Here is an 18,534-nt window from a genome sequence, read left to right on the forward strand (position 1 = left end):
CACGTCCGGCGCTCAAATGAGAGATATGGTAATAACCCGAGATTGCGGAATCTCGGTGAAAATTAGGTGCGAGCAGTCCAGCTGCGATCTCAACATTGCACAACTATGATTGTGGATCGTAGCGAAGTGTTTCTGGAGCATTTCCTCATTAAACAGAGCGGATGGGCTGTTGTACGGCAGTTGTTTACTTGTCAAGACAATGCACTGTGCAAAAGAAATAGAAGCTGCTTTATAAATTATTTTTGTAACAGTTATTCGGTTATTGTATGTTATTAGGTTATTAAATGTTGTAGAACGTTGTAGTTTAACTGTAGAGGGACCGTCGCAACACTTATTTCTGATTTCTAACAGCGTGTGTTCTGGTTTGAAGAATGAAATGTAAGGCCTACACAACGTGTTCCAACTTAATTATTTCTAAATAAAAATGCATTGTCATTTTTGACCGACTTTAGGTAAAACTCCATAGAGAACAATAAAATGCATGTCATTCGCCCATAAACATTCTGTGTAGAAAGGATACACAGATTTTCAACATGATCCAACTTAGTTTTTATCAATATAGCAATGCATTTATGATCTTAAGGCATCTACCTTAAATCGTTCATAAATGCAGTTCATTGTTATGTCATAATGCGTTCCTTATGAGACTCTCCTCATAAGAAACTATAAAGTGCTTGTCCTGCCATGCACATGCATCATGCACATGCGCAACTAACTTCATGAAAAACATACATTCTACCTGAAGCCGATCACAGATGCATTGAAGAAGAAGATGCCTCAATGTAGGTCAGCCTATTCAGCCTTCTATAAACTCTACGGTCATTTGTTTTATTTTACAATAGCTACAGTAATTCCTCGTATTTGTACACTTGATCAAATTAAATTGTTTGTTTTGTACCAGTCGCCGTCGCGGAAGTTCAAATCTTCAATTAACATTCTTGTGTTACGCCATTGGGTATTTATAAAGTTTTAGTCATGTTAAATGTTCATGAGATACTTCTGATTGTTTTAATAATAAAAAATAAATATTGTAATATTAATAATTGTAATAGTACAAGTGATATTGTTATAATGAAGACCCGCAGATCCGTGTTAAACCACGTTCAAATAACTTGGGCTAGAAAATTGCTGAACCATATATAAGAGATGGATGTCGATTCGGATTTCTTCTAAGGCTATAAGTGTAGTTATTTATGAACCTTTTAGTTATTTCATCACTCAGTACTTAATAACTACTTGGGTATTTGTCTCTTCAAGATGATATAAGGTATAGACATTACAGACAATCCACTTCATATTTGTAAAATCCGCCCATAATTTAGACAGGTATGCTTGTATCGATTTATTTATGCCAAAGTAAAATAATAAAACTTTTCAAATTCAAAGCAATCAATTGATTTGATGCATCACAATTTATGAATCAATAAATAAACTGAATTACTTTATTATGTCCATCGCCGAACAAATTACTGAGCTAGCCATCACACTTTCTAACTTGGTACTGTGACTGGAAATCTTATTCTGTGCTTGTGCAGCTTTCGAGCACGGTTACGGAGAGACATCCGATGCCTTCGTAATGTAACCAGATCTGAATATTCAGAAGCCAGTTTCTATTGCCTTTTATGTTACTAATCAGTGGTAGGTATGCTTGCCTAAATGTGCGAGTATGTGGTCTGGAGGCTAAACTAATTAGGTTCGGTATTTGAAAGTTTAGTTTTTGTAGGACGGTCACTGTTTTTTTATTCGTTAGATACCTACTAATAAATATTAGATCGTGATTAATTAAGTACCTCAACATTATCAAAATTATTTTTATTCAACCGGAGTTCAGAAAAGTTATCCGAAGTTAAAGGTTCGAGTTTATGACAATTTTTTTTGAATTAATGAGTAAATAATGTCATTAAAATATACGTGCTTATATATTTATTAACATACAAAATGTATAGGTATATATTTTTTTAATTCTATAGTAATAAAACCGGATACGTTTTTGAGAATGCAGCGATTGCACTCTCTGTGGAAAATTTCAAATGGGTAACAAAATGAAAGCGCGTTTGCAATATACTCACTCCACAGAGTTCATCTTGACTATAGTTTTGATTAAAAGCCACAATCTTACATTATGACCTCGAAAATGTCATTTTATTTATATAGGGTTCTTAATAGGGTCAAATGCCCCGCGGCGTCTATGCAACCCCGTTGTTGAGGAGGGTCTTACAAACTTCGGTAGCAGATCGAAATCTCCGTAGTCATCCCTCTGGTACTTAGGCCGTACTCTATTGTCTTCTGTTCAAAGCGTTCGTAATATTTCCATTATGTTTTTACCACTTAGACAAAAGATTACACGGCATTACATAGATACCAGAATTACAGTGACTAATATTTTACTTATCAAATTTACATCCCTAACGAAATATGATATTTTTCTATATTGTTTGCCGTAAGTTAATAAAAACTCATAATAAACTAATAATCAATAAAAACGCACTAAATTAAGGACACAATAGTTCTTATCATCATTGATTTAAATTACATTAGCGATCATATGATTATGTCGTTACATTATAGACGCTTATTTCTAATGTATTGTAATCTTTTTATATCGTTCTATGTCTCATATACAACATTAAAAGCCTGAAGCATTACACCGCATTGCTTATTTCTATTTCATTGTAATCTTCTTTATATTCTGCACTGTTTTTACAACTTTGAAACTGTAAAGTCCGAATACACCGCATCGTTACGTGATATTCCGTCTTTCATCTTCCGGGCACCTCCTCGACCCACATCACGGCGGCCGCCGGGTTAAGAATTCTCGTTGCAGAGAACTAAAGATGCTTATTTCTAATTCATTGTAATACTTCTTAGGTTACAGCTTTAACGCTTAAAGATGGGTGGAAAGTCTTACAAGGATCTAAAGAGTACTTTTCTTTTAAGATTATGGGATTGGACCCCTGACAGTTTCACTCTAAATGACCGACTAATTAATCTAGATTGTATAAGTTGTCTTTATGTTGAATTAATCGTAGTCCTACAAATCAAAACAAATCCTATTCTAATTCGGATTTAGACTGAATGTGCTAAAAATAAAATGGAACGAAACTGAAACATAATATTCCACACCCTCTTGTTGATATTTACACAAATATTTACACAAATATTAATCTTTACGCCGTTTTATATCATTTCAAAATAAAAAAATATTAGCTTGTACATCATTACAATATAATATTTTCCACAATGGAACACTTTAGTAAAAATGTTACAATTGTAATGTACGATATGCGTTCATTTCATAGCATCAAAAACCTCCCCAAATTAATGATGTGCCGAGTCGGCCATTTTTGGTATTCGAGTACTTTAGTACTCATATAAAAAAGAATCGAGTCAGTACTCGAGTCCAAAGTATTCACAAAGTACTCGAGTACTTTGCACAACATACAGTCCAACAGCACGGAAGAGCAAAAAAAAAAAAAACGCCACTCACTACACAAAATTAAACAAAGTTTTTACTTGTACGAGTAGTAGTTGTAGTGTACGAGTATCGTCAGTATTCGAGTATTACTGGTACTCGAGTATGCGAGTTTATGTAAGTACTCGAGTACTGACTCGAGTCGACCTGACTCGGCACATCTCTACCCCAAATCACTTACAGCGCGTATTATTACGTAAAAACCGCCTGTAAAAATCAGTTAGCGACTCGTAAATAAGGCACGTTTGTCGTTGGCCCTTATCTACAAGTATGTAAGAAGAGCGCTACTAGCTCTACGTAGAGATCGTTTATGACTCCGCCGGGGACTCATTAGATAAGCGCTTCGGGCTAGAGGCGGGGATAATTTTGTGTAGAGCACTTGTCCTTAATAAATTAAGTTGTAGCATAATAGCTGTTGTGCTGTGTAGTTCATTACATTTAGGATGTAACGAACGAAGGGAAGGTAAACATTTTTAGTGCTTGTATTTTATTTTAAGGCTTTGTGAATAACTTGTATGATGTAATACAATTTGTTTTATGATATACTCGTAATATAATGTTAGACCTATTTATATAATATTGTTACGTTATTATATACGCAAAGAGATAGTAAGTAAATAGGTATAATATAAATAAAATATTATGATATTAACGATAGTAAATTTTTTACAACTGCTTTTAATTTAGGTCGCAATTTACATTTGCATAAATAACTGTAACTTAAATATTGGAAAAAACCTTTAATATTGGAAGGTAATCGAAGTGAAAATACGTGACAAATTATAATAAAATATTTTCGCAATTTTACGAAACCTTATACTTGTAGATAATATTTAAATATTGTTATTCAAATTAAATTGTCTCCAAAATACGTGATAGAATATTTGGAGAGCCGTATTTCTGAAGTATAAAAAGACTTTTCATTCAAAGTATTGCACCAGTAGCCATCAAAGTTGAACGATATCAAATACTGTTCGTGGTTAAAAAAATCCATCAAAACTTTATGAGGCAGGGGTATTACATAAGTACTAGTAATACTCGTATCTATTAGTCGTACAAAACTGTTTGTTGGTTCCGATCTTAGTAACTAATAATAAGATGGTAATGATAAAGGTGCAGTCAGTCCTTGGGTGATCGATCGCTGATAAAGCATTTGACTAAGCTTTGAAGATCGACAAATGCTTAAAAATGTTCCATTATAATATTCAAATTAGGTCAGATATGCTTTTATATTACGAGTATTTATTATGAAGTCCACATCTCATGGGTCAGTACTTTCCTTAGAATAGCTCAAAGCTGCTTTTAGGCTAAACAGACGGACGCCAGCCCTTTGAAATCTGCCACGGTTATGAAAAGAGGTAACTGTAAACAATCTAGGTCAGTAGGCGTTCGGGAAACCTGCTACAACGATAATGGAAGTATTTATTTGTCACTTAGCAACTAGATGCAAAGTAATCTGTTGAATCTAGTGCATGCAAAGTGCTGTCAATGTCTCCTATTGTTCTATATTTAGTTTTTAATTTGTATATTCCTGATTAAAAGCTTCATGGTTAGGAGTTTGGTTTCTGAATCTGGAGGGCCGAAGACAGAATTTAAATGCGATCTTAATTTTTCGGAGTTATGTGCGTATTACAAATATATTATCCCTTGCTTTAACGGTGAAGAAATCCAATGGAATCCTATATGTCTGAAAACTCTCTAATGTTGAATGGTGTAAAGTCTACCATCAGCAATTCAATCCTAAATGGCCAGCGCGGTAGAACTCTCACTCTGAGAAGAGAGCCGTGCCCAACAGTAGGTCTGTAACGGGATGACGACGTTTCAGAATTTCCATTCTATGGCGTTATTAATTGAATATTTCAATGATACACTGTGATGATACACTGTGCAACAAAACCAGGCTCAAGTAAACAGTACTTCCTCCGTTTTAACATCAATTAGCATTGTATTAAGCTGCGATCTTGTGTTAATTTCTATCTTGTCTGCGATTGAGGATAGGAGGCTAAATAAGTACTATCGGTTGCGTTTGAAAGATTTGCATAATAAGCCTCGTTTCCCGGACAGCTTATCGTACAAATGTAAGTCAAATGTCAGTAAGAAGTTTGAAGTTTGTCATTAAAATATGTATCTAAGTGTAAGTCGTCTGTAAAGATAAGCAGTATGTCATTATGCCGATTTATAGAATTATTACAGACAATTGAAACAATTTTTATGATGTTAATTGATCACTACACCTATGGATATGTGTAACTGACTCCAAATTAGGCGGTACCACCTCATGTTGTTCACAGATAGTTTTTTACATTAAAAGGAAAGCCTCATGTTTGTATCTCTGAGTTCAAAAGATGATAAAGTTTTGTTCATTTGTTCACGACATAGATATAGTAAAGATACTTCGCCGCCTTGAAATTAAATGAATCCACAAACGGCTTATTAGTAAGTTCTTTTTTGAATTCTTGACAAATAAAAACATTTTTAGAGAAAATTTACGAATAACTAACTAATACTGCGTAATTAACATAATAAATAAATAATTATTTCAAATATTTTAGGGACATTTTAGCATGGAGACGAGGCAAAACTTTTTTACGCAACTATTTCAGTTCTCAAAACTGGGTACATTTTCTTGTTAGGAGTGATGATGAGGAAGAATCTATGGTTCACGTTGGTTAGAGCAGTAAATATTAAATACTGAAAGATGGCACGAGACATACCTACAAAACACATTAAAATATTTTTACCGTACAACAAAGAATTTTCATTAATAACTTTGTCAAAGAGATCTGGAACGCGAATACTTGTAGCGATATGATATTCAGTGTTAAACTATTTTAATATTTGGAAAGCCTAATGAAAAGGTTGTTTGTTGAATAAGGTTTAATCTCCAGAGAGAAAATTGCATTTCGTTTCAGAGATAATATTAATAAAAGCTACATGTTATCTATAAATGAATTATTGTCGAGGGGTTTTGTGTTGTTGTGGATTATATTTATTCGCTATAAAGGATATTAAAAGTTCAAGTTATTAATAAACTATAATAATTATAGCGATTTAGTTATTAAAATCTTTATTCTAAACTAGCTGACCCGGCAAACTTTGTACCGCCTCAAAATCTGTTTATCAAATATATTTCATATAAAATATAGCCTATGTCACTCGTGGATAATGTAGCTTTCGAATGGTGAAAGAATTTTAAAAACGGTCGGTCCTATTCATTACAATCAAACAAACAAACAAAGTTTTCCTCTTTATAATATTAGTATAGATAAGCATCTATAAATAAGATAAATATATTTTATTCTAATTATAATTATCTAATAAAAATCTTTTACAAATACACAAATACTTAGTAACTAGTAGTAACACATTGAAATAGATATTTATTACCATTGTAACTGTACGTTCAGCTTTAGGACTGACTTTTTAACAACTTCCAAATAAATTATCTCTAAGTATTCAAGTTCTAAGAAGATTTTTATCTATCAATAGTTTTTACCGCTTTGAAATCTTCCAAGATGAATAATAATATTTTATATTACGATAACAAGCAATATTATGTCCTTTGAAACACAATACCCTAATCTAACAACTTACAAAGTATTTACGCTGTTATTTTTAAGTTCAGAAATACAAATATGAACGTAATTCAATAAAGGGAAAAAGTAATAATGATGTTAATATTGTAACTTAACTTTTCTGTAAATATAACTTAACTCGACTTAGCTATTTGTTTCTCTTACAACAATTATTTTACTGGCTAAGTCTCATTCTTCAACTTATGCCTTTCTTAATGAAGTCATCCAGTGGGTTTGCTTTTAACGAATAATGAACTTCCAGCGCAAGACCCTACGCTAAAATAAGCTCTACGAAGATGATCTAAGGTTTAAATATTAGTACGTGGTTGCATACTAAAATCCCTTTTTCTTCTCGCTCATTACCGAGCCCTCAAGACACAAAGTTCTAAGAAGTTTCCGAATGAATGTGGTTAATTTAACGGTTCCTCCGAAGATTGTTACACAATCTTATCCATTTGTGAGCGAAGAAGGTAGATTAAGTTTTGAAGAAGGAAAGTTACCTCGAAATTCACCGCAGTAATGAGAGTTCTCATAGCTTTAATATTCAGAAGTTCGGACGCCAATCGACCTATTCCGCTGAATATTAAAATGTATGCTCTTTTATTTTTGCATCACAAAAGTTTATTGGTTTGGACTGAATGTTTTAACTTTTTCAAAATGAATAGAAAAAAGGCATGCACTACACTTCATTACTACTAGATATTAATGTATCAGATACACTAAAATGAAATGAAATTATTTACTTTAAAAGTATGTAAATTGCATTTATTTACTTACAACACAATTTAAGACCTTGTCGGTATAAATCGAACAACCTAATATTTTATATTTTACATTATTATAAAACCTAATATTTTCAAATAAAGCTGATTTGATTTGATAAAAAATAATACTTGTATAATATTTTCTCTAATATTAAGATTAAATCAAATCTCTAATCTAATCTAACGTTAAATGCCGTTTCATAGGGTAGATATTTTTTATCAGAATAATAATACTAAAACTTTATGAAAGTAGGTTCTAAAATACATGCAGCCTTTTTATGACCTTACATACCGATACGCGCGTTACAACCTAACAGTACGTATTGGCATCCATCATGTAGGCCAGGAGGACCATGGCCGAAGAGGTCGATGACCGCCCTCTCGAGCCCTCCGCTACTTTTCACTCCACTGCAATGACTTGTTCGAGTGGTTTTGCTAGATGAGACCAGTTGTGCTTCCGTTTTTTTGTGCCCTAGAAAATTCCTAGTCTATAGCTAGTCTTTTCATGTATTTCTTGATGTTAGACGCTATGTAGTAAGCGATTAACGTACTTGTTTGGTATTTTCTTATATATTTAGTAGAGTAGTTTATAAATATAAAAAATAAGGTTATCTTTGTATATAAAGGACAGTATCTGTTTTTATATAAGTGTAAGCTTCTTAAAATTTTGACAAAAAATACTTGATGTTATTAATATCGACAAATTGTGACGTCATTTGTGAACTTACATTGGTAATAATACATTAAGACTTAAAGTGCCTTCTTACTTCCTTATTTCGGCAAAGGTAAAATTGACTTGTTATTCACGTCTATATAAACCCACTTGTACGATCGTACGGTGTCAAGAATATTACAAATCATGCTACATCAAGTAATTTATGTGTGAATGTCATGTGAATAGACAGAGAAAGCGTTTTTTGTTAACATTTTATATAGCTTTGAAACCTAGTGAATTGTATAGGAGGTTTAAAAATATGTTTTTATGTATTACCTTCCTCAACGTTATATCATATCGGTCATAAGTTTCTCTAATGGTGTTACATAAATAAGTAGTTCTAGTAATGTATTTATAAGATAATTAACGTAAGATCTGGTGTCGTTTATGTTATGTACTTAAAAAGTATATAACATAACATAAATTTTATACCATTTGACTTTGTATTTGAAGTTTTATAATATGTTTTATACTAATATATATCGCGAAAATTATTGATATTTAGTTACTTATATACCGAGTATATCGAGTGTGACTTGCGGATCGTAGTAAAAGTTTATTTTGGAAGAAAAAAGTAACTGAAGAAATATTTTTACCCAGTAATTACAAAAAGACAATAAATAACTCCAGCAAAATGTCGATATAAATATTATTCATATATTCATATTATTTTATTTCTACTATTCGTTTGTTCTGAAGTTCCAACCATTTTCCTAGTCAATTTGGCAAGAGGTGAGCGTTGAAGGGTTTTGCAAGATCGAATTTCCGAATACCTGAGTGCATCAGGTGGCCATTGCATTCCTGCAGCCACTTTCACGAGTGACCTATCACGAGTCCCAATCACCTTGTATCCGTGCCAAATTGACCAGCAATTTACCACGGACACTGCACTTATTGTTAGCACTCACCTTATTGTAAGCAATAAGTCTACATAGAATCAGTGGCTGGTTCATGACTTAGTTGCATTGAAATATTTGACAGAGGGTTTATGGGTCTATATGGGTAATATGGGTCAAAATCTTTTTATACGTAACGTATAACGTATTACGTATTTTTTATTGACGGACATAAATAATTATTTAATTAGTACCTTACGTTACGTTTATGAGATAACCTCTATAACGACATTGTCGTCGACAAATATTATTCGTCATTACGCAAATGTTGTCGTCAACAGTTTTTCAAAATGCCGGAGAAAAAAATGGTGATGCTTTTATTCTATTACTTCGATACTAAATCGCGTGAATCTCTCATTCCATACTAAGTTTTTCCAAATATGAACATAATTTTTTTGAATACTTTCTATTACTCGAGAAATATTTGTATAAACTTACTTAACATAACAGTGAAGATGAGCTCAATAGAATTCTTAGGGTTGCAATACCACTAATAACTTCCTTATTTATCACCATTCCTCATTATGTGCTTAACTGCACATCATGACTTGAGGCCCCCGGCGGAACTTTCACCATCGGCGTCTCAAAGCAACAATATAATCGACATCACATCATTATAAAATAAATAAAATACAGTAACAACAATATACGTCCACTTTGAGTCAGTTAAAATTAATATTCAGTACGAAAAAATCATTCAAGTCATCGTTTTATGAATGCAACCGAGCTAGTTGTCTAACTAATAGCAGATACAGCTACCCATAGATTTTTTATAAGATTATAGTGGCAAATGAGCATACGCTTTTAATATCTTAAATAACAATTAACAAAATTACAACTCTACATTTACGCTACAATAGCATCTATAGCTTTCAAGCTTGGCACAATAGCATTGAGAGTCAAATTTTTTGGCCTTAATAGGTATGCGGTAAGGTTACACTTACATCGAGTAATTGATAATGGCAATACAAACATATTTACGAATTCTAATGTCCATGTGATGCAGTTTTCACTAACCATTAGGTAGACTGCATGCTAGTATATCATAAAGAGTACTAACCTTCTATATCATAAAATGTTTACATATCCAATTCGTTACACATGTAATTCGACGTCCCGTCATCCGGTCCACACATCTGACGCGACCTGACACCTTGTGGTTTGTAGTGTCGGCACTGCCAGCACGATACGTGGGATAAAAAAGGGAGAACAGGGTACTGTGGGCCCAACCACATCAATAGGCCGGATGGACGACAAAGACTTGTCTAGAAAAAAGAAATAAAAAAGCTTTACTAGGATTTATACGTATGTGAACTTTAAAAGTCTTTGAAAGTTATAATTCGTTTATGGAATTACAAATAAATTAAAACTGAAAATCACATGCACAGAAAATATTATTTTTGTTGCACAAATGTATATTTTTCTTACAACATAATTTTAGACGTTTTCGGTATATTATAGGAGAAAATAATATAATGCAATTAGTTTTTAAAGGAAGGGAAGGTTTTAAAGGGAACAAAGAAAGGTTTCGTGAAAATTAATATATGTTCTCGGACACCATAAAATCAATTTAAAGATACAGTACCTCTATCCAATAAATGTAAGGCCAACTTTAGTTCGGACATTCCGTACGTTCCTAAAATCATGGTGACAACACCTAATACATAATACATAGAGAATAGATATAGTAGCCACTTGCGTACAAAACCTCTCGATATCAATGGCTCTGCGGTTTCATCCACAGTAAACTTCCCGGACGCAACCTCAGTTATCTATTTATTCAATCAAACAGCTGCCATTTTCTTTGATGGTGACGATGAAGCGAATTCTAAGCTTTTGACTAGATGATTTCCAAAGTTACTTTATATACGTGCTTAGACAAGACAAGGTTAACCATAAGAAAGTAGTTTGGTTTCTCTATGTATTATAATTGCCTATGAAGTTATCTGGAAATTGTGACAATGATTTTCTTATAAAAATAAAGCGTTGCTAACATTTCAACCAAATTGCAACTTAAACATTATATGTTTGCCTTAACAATCCTTAAAGCTAGTACTCGGTAAAAGATGAAAAACATTAAATCAAATCAAATTATTTATTTTGCTTAATATTTATTATATCAGTTGTTATATCCTCAAAATTGTCACCTCTATTATTACATCTCTTAGAAGTATGCAAAATTTTAATTAATACATAATTGTCTTCTTAAACATCAATTGGTGTATATAATATGCATACAATGACTGCATCCTAAAGTATATTTCTCCTTTACAGCCAACGCACCCGTTCGTATGAATCGGACGATCACGAGAGGGGTGCTTGCGAGTGGTGCGAGTACGCCCTCGTCATCACTCTAGCGACCATCCTACTGATCGGGGTGTCAGCCCTCACCATCTTCTGGGTATTGGTCTACCGAGAGGGATATGCTTGGGCTGATGACATCCCCGAGAAGCAGTTCAACTTACATCCCACGCTCATGGTGGCTGGGTTCATCACGTTCAGCGGCTTCTGTAAGTTTATCTTTACCTTTTACACTAGGAGTATTATTAATATTACGATTCCAATTTAAGTGGGTAAAAATGTAGAGTAGCAATTTCTTAACTTGTACTTTTGATAGAGTATTCTTGTCAAATAATGAATTCATTCAAGGGGCGGAGAACATTTTAATTTTCAAACTCGTCACCAAATTCTTACAAATAAAAAAAAAAAGTTATAACGTTCGATTTTAATGAATATTTCTGCTCCTATCAGCCTACTTTTAATGCACCTGATACTTAAGAGTTTATATGTATTATTTTTTGTCAATTTTACATGTTTATTCTGACTTCCAGCGGTGCTGCTGTATCGCATCTGCCGCTGCTTCAGACGTATCTACGTGAAGCTGCTCCACGCCATCTTTCACGCTTTGGCGTTCCCATGCATCGTAATCGGTTTCCTAGCCGTACTCGACTTCCATAACAAGAAGGGCATCAACAACTTCTACTCACTTCACAGCTGGATCGGCTTTGTTGCCATGGGACTGTTTGGATTACAGGTAATGTTAATGTTTGGATTACAGATTAAGTTATGTTAGTTTTAACATGTATTTGTGTATCTTAGATACGTTCGTGGTTTGACTTCGGATTTCTGACTTACTGCAGTAAAGCGCTGTTAAGAGGCCACTCTAACACGGAACATTTAAATCTAATGCATTAGTCTTGTACGTTTGTTTGCTACTACTAAAAACATATGGATTTAATGAATTATGGTAACTCTTATGACTTTCCTATTACACCAATCTCAAAACAATCAATTATATAAAACGAAAATAATGTAAGTCATGTTTTATATATAACTTGAAATATTTGACCAAAAATAAATATTATTATGTATTTCTTCCAAATTTCCAGTACGCCGTGGGCTTCTTCAGCTTCCTTCTTCTGCTCATCTGCAACAAAGGCACAGCTGGCTTCCGTGCCTCGTTGGTGCCGGTTCATGCTGCGTTCGGGATCCTCACCTTCGTGCTTGGCGTCGCTGCTTGCCTCACTGGACTCACCGAGAAGGCCCTCTTTACCCTCGGGTACGTAAAAAAATTTAAATCTACTTCCTCTTGTCGATTTTGGCTATGTAACTTTGTATTTATTAACTGCACTTGAACAGATAAAACTGAGAAGGGCTCCCATCTTGATTTACATTTCTATTCGTAATGTATTTGACATGGATTCGCTGTGAAGAAAGCTAAGCTATAGAAACGCGTTTCGCTTTAATAAGATGAATAAAATAAAGGTGTTAAGACGATAGTATCAGTTTACATGAGAATCGGCGAGAACGATCGAACTGGGAGACCTGAAAGTGAAATTTGATCGGACGGTCGGGATTCAATATCTTAGATAAAATACAGAAGCAGTTGAGCTCGGTATCTGCTAAATTCATACTAAAAAATTAATCGTATCAAGGAGATAGGTCGCTTAGTTTCTTATTAATCATTTTCCGTTATCACAAAATTTACAAACATTTTAAGGATTACGAGACGTAATCTATAATATCAATTCACAACATTTATGTTAATTGCCTAGTTAAATTGTTAAAATACAAAATTATATAAATCCAATATTTAATATGAAATTAACTTTAGAAACGCCACCCTCGGAGTTCCAAGGTATTATTGTAGAGCTTCACATTGGCTGCTTAACAAAAAATAACTTTATTGCGAAAACTTCACTTTCACCTTCAATAAATTCCCAAGTACCAGCATTTCAATAATGTAATGATTACTTTCAAACTCGTTCCTTTGTGAAATGTACCGGAGAGATTGCCAAAACTTTGTTTTTTCACCGCAAAATGTTTCATGTTGCTTATATAAAGACTCAGGTTTGTTTCCCCAAAGGTATTTTGAGGGTTCATTGTTTCATATTTTTCAACTGCTACTGTTTTTGCGTATATTGCATTGCCAATAGAAGTTACTGTCTAGGTCCTAGGAAATTCTATGTTGTATTTGTTGCATGTGGTGTGCATTAAATTAGATATTAGCATATGCTATAAACCAGTATTATCGTTACCATAAGCATTATGGAAAGAGAAACCATAGACCATTACCGAAAAAACTGTAGGTGCAGATTGTAACAGTAATTAAAAAAAAGCGTTCCTCTTTCTCCAATGTTTATAGTTCATCGAACTTTTCACCCTGTATTGTGCCTGTGCTTGTTTGTTTGTCTCTTTGTTGCTTGTAATGTCATATTCCAGCGCCGAGAGGTACAGCGGCCTGCCAGACGAGGGGGTTATCATCAACGCTATCGGTGTTGCCATGGTGGCTATTCTGGCCGTCGTGATGCATATCTTGTCCAGAGACAAGTTCCGTACACAATCCCGTGACGGCCATATAAGAGCGTCTGTTGATTTGTAGAGTGCCAATTAAATTAATGATGTGCGAAGATTAACTTCTGACATGTTCGCAAATTGATATCGCTGTTATTGTTAGACTTTTTATTGAAGTCTTCGTTTTCATATTAAGACTGTTTTCGATTTTATTAACAGTCCAAATAGGTATAATCGAATTGAGTTTCACATAGTATAACATACAATAGCTCATATTATCTTACATGGAAACAAAGTTTTTTATTTTTTGTGACATAGTTAATATTTAAAGTAAATATTTCATAATCCGCACATTCTACAGTAAAGATTCACTTAAGCCGTACCCTACAATTGTTAAAAATATTTTGTACAATTTGAAAAATCATATACACCGTATAGAATAAGATATTCTATAAGTGTTTCAACGAGGCATAGTAGTTTTCTTTATTTCATACTTTATGTATAGTATATAGGCCTCTGGATATAGTTATCGAACGTATCTATGTACAAATAAAGAGGCTTAATATCGTAAACTTAGAGACTCGGTCTGTATCAGACCACTTTATAATCTTTATTTTAGTTATTGTAAGATTTCTCCAGAATTAAGATCAAATTCTTATGAAATGGTAAAAGAATTCGATCTTAAATCGCGAAATAATTTCCCACATATCTTACGATTAGGTAAGCATAAATATGTAGTAAATAAATTGTTCGCAATAAGAAATACTTGACTTTTGATTTCAATATCTTTGCTGTATACTTTTGCTTGAAGTCTTGGTACTGGAGATGCTTAGAATACTTTTGAAGCATATATTGAAGTGTTTGATGGTTTAAGGGAACATTAACCTATGGTTATTCACCTACACGCATTTAATTCGTGTATTCTCACGCAGTTTATGAAAATACACTTATAAATAATATGTATTTGCATGTATATTTATGTATGATTTTTACACTTTGCATGGTAGTATGGTCAAGAAATAACTAAGTCTCACATTTGTTTATTCATTACGCATTACTCTGACAATGTTATTAATTTCATGCACTTTAAATTAAGGGATTCATTCACAATACGTTTCTATCCAATATTAGGGTACTAAACTAATTCCATTACTAATATTTTTTGTTTTATATAAGAGAATATCCAACCAATACCGTGCAAAACCTTAAATTTTGATGTAATAATACATTATTACTTATGGTACAAAAAATTCGTGGACCATAAGCTTACTTTGTAAGATTTTAATAGCGCTGTCCATACATTTTGATTAAGATTTTTTCGGGTGTTATATTTATATTAGCGCTAAGCACTGTAGTTTTATAATAAATCTAATGACATTAACCATCGTCACATTATGAACAGGTAATATGTAATTGTAGGTATCGGTTTAACATTAGGATAACAACTAACACACATGAAACTACACGCCCAGAAAGCTTCCAATAGCATTGAAAATCTGCTAGATATTTACCAATTATGTATTTAGAATACCTGGCTTTATATATAGGTACACATATTTCAATAGATTTATCATAAACTAACAGCGTTGACGATTATATAGCGATATTATAAGCCCACCTACACATTTATAATGCTTATCCTGTGCCTATTTAGCGTTTCCACACCATTAATTATGAATTTGCCTTACTAACCCGGGCGCATGCGGTGCAGGAGCGAGACCTACGCGACGCTGCCGACAGAGGGCATCGTGATCAACGCCATCGGGATGTCGGTGGTGGCAGTGGCCGTGGTGGTGCTGTACACCGTCCGCGGCACCGGTGGCTACCGTCTCCGTAAAGTGGCGCAGCACCCCAGCTAAGCGGAGATACGTAGCACGACCGTTTGTGAATGGAAGCAGTTCAATAGGTTTAGTTGTAGTTTATATTGGACCACGGTTATCGTGCCATGTCACCATAAGCGACTGTGGTATAGTGTTTGCAGATTTTACGATGTCACTACTGTAAGTGTCAGCCTCCCTACATAAAATATCAATCGGTTACAATAAATGTGTTATACAAAAAAGTACGACCTCTAAAATAAATTAACATGATCCCTTGAATGAATGAACCGTTATTTCCGCTCTGAAGTTTCATAAATCACGTAGGACCAATAAAATATTCTCAGTATAAATTGCACTGCCAGTAAAAGAACCGTGGTCCATTATATACCTACGTTAAACGTTATTTATGGGATAAATCCAAAAATAAAATAATCAGCTTCTGATCCATTCCTGCAATAATGAGAATGAGAATGACTTTAAGAGAAATGAATGAATACCAATAATCTCATAAACAAAATTGAACTGCTTTTAAGCCAAACGGATCGTTAACCCCACTACTAAAAATTTATGATTGTATCGTAATCAAGTGATGATAATTTTGAGTTCAATTATATTGAGTTAGAAAGTAACTCTTTGAATGTTCCCAGTCGAATAAATGTTGAATGAATGATGTCAAAGAACGGAAAATGGGACATCAATGAAATATTTAATTATATTTACATGTTATTACCTAAGACATTATTTAGCTCAATCTGTTATTTTATAAAGTCTATGTTACATTTTATAAATTCTATTTCAGTGACATTATTCTTGCGGTTGTGCATTGTTCCAATTTGAAATATAAAATACCTTATTGTGAGTTTATTCCGTCTTTTTCAATATTGTCGACTGATTGGATAGGTAAATTATTCCTTTAATTTTTGGAGTCCAATCAACGATAGCCGCGTTAAGGCTTAGTTTAGTGGCATTTTAAAATTGAGTGTTAAATAATTACAGCGCGATGTCATTGTAGATCCCATCCCACTATTGTGTGGCTGAAGAATGTTGTAATACTACAATTATCTGCGCAGGATGTCGCGCGATGACATTGGATAATAATCAGTTTTAACCAAGAAGCATTTTATTATTCAACATTTATTTAAGTAACACAGTTCTTTCTAACGCAGTCAGTTGCCATACGCATATTTTAGGTAAGTACCTACTGAATTTCTGGTATCAACAAGATTTGTAGGTTTTACTAGGTAGGATATTTTAGCTATAACTTGTATATAAATTTAAATCTAATTAATGTTATGTGCGAGTGTTCGATAGATGTAGAATGTGATGATTTTGTAGTGAAAACCGTTTAAATATTTATTAATTGGTAACTAATACATAAAATAATGAAAATTAGAAAAGTATTCAATGAATCGCTAAGCTCGTCTGTTTCGAAAGATTTATTACTTTGTATAAGCGTACATATTATCCAATTCAATTTTATAATAGTCGAAGTAAGTAGAATAACAAAACTCAAGATTTTTGGCAAAATATTATATGTAGTAGAGAATGGAACGATTTGTATGACATTTACAGAATCTTTGCATCAACTTTAAATTGTAAGAAGTGTTCATTCGAGTTGCCAAATTCGATGTAACGTAATGTTTGTAATAACTATAATCGATTGTAACTGTGTATTACATTCATAACTACATGTAGCATGTCTATGGTAATTATAGGATAATGCTCAATGTGTTTATACGAGGGGTACCTACATATTATTTCCTTGTGTAGAGGATTGAATGAATTTTCTATTAATTAGATAAATTTGTAATTTATATTCCATTTTGTATAAAATTGCATTCCATTGAAAGATATAAAGAGGCTGTTGAACATTCTTTTTGATGATATACATTCATTGCATAGAAGACTGTGTTCGATGGTGGATTTTGTCGTTTTGAATACAAAATTTGCGATGATTTTACTTACAGAGATTACTATTCCAGTTATTGTGGATCCCTTTAAGACACCGGGGCCAAGTTTTATAGATTCCCTTTACGGCAATGGCAGATTTTGTTATTCTATTGTTGAATGTTTGATACTTTTATTAATATTCTCAAACGAACAGGTTTTGTTTGCACCAAGAGAATTAATGTGGTACCTGCTTATTGACGTAATATTTAAGAACTTAGTGATGTTATATCGTTTACGTTTCTACATTGGTTGCGAATCAACTTTCCGTTGATTTTAATGCATTTTGAATTGTTGATTTCGAGTTTCACTCAAACTATATTAGAAATATAATTTCGTGTACCTAGTTATGTTGATTACAGTTGTATTGGTTACTGTGAATTTTATCACTGTTTTACATTTTGAAATATTTATACGCATTCATAATGGTACATTAAATACTTGTATGAAATAATCAGTTGTTTTATTTATCTCTCCCCAAACCCTTGCTCCATTAGAAAAAAATCTTGGATACTTGCGAATTCAACGAGTGTGAATTTTTCAAATAAGGT

The 18,534-nt window shown here is 33.1% G+C and overlaps 1 protein-coding gene across 3 annotated transcripts in view; it reads left to right on the forward strand.

Moving 5' to 3' along the window:
• Positions 1-18,437, forward strand: part of nemy (cytochrome b561 family member no extended memory) — a 96,299-nt gene extending 77,862 nt beyond the window's left edge. Inside the window, exons 3-7 of one of the 3 annotated variants that reach the window (XM_073087839.1) lie at positions 11,697-11,932; positions 12,254-12,456; positions 12,812-12,981; positions 14,145-14,252; positions 15,928-18,437. In XM_073087839.1, coding sequence (XP_072943940.1) covers positions 11,697-11,932; positions 12,254-12,456; positions 12,812-12,981; positions 14,145-14,252; positions 15,928-16,075 — 865 coding nt within the window. In that variant the 3' untranslated portion in view covers positions 16,076-18,437. Of the gene's footprint in view, positions 1-11,696; positions 11,933-12,253; positions 12,457-12,811; positions 12,982-14,144; positions 14,980-15,927 lie in introns of those variants that run through there. The other 2 variants (XM_073087837.1, XM_073087838.1) reach the window with 2 other exon arrangements.
• The last annotated feature ends 97 nt before the right edge of the window (positions 18,438-18,534 follow it).

Source organism: Epargyreus clarus, unplaced genomic scaffold, assembly GCF_041222505.1.
Source record: "Epargyreus clarus isolate Ecla_fem2 unplaced genomic scaffold, WU_Ecla_fem_2.2 ptg000026l, whole genome shotgun sequence".
NCBI classification, from domain to species: domain Eukaryota; kingdom Metazoa; phylum Arthropoda; class Insecta; order Lepidoptera; family Hesperiidae; genus Epargyreus; species Epargyreus clarus.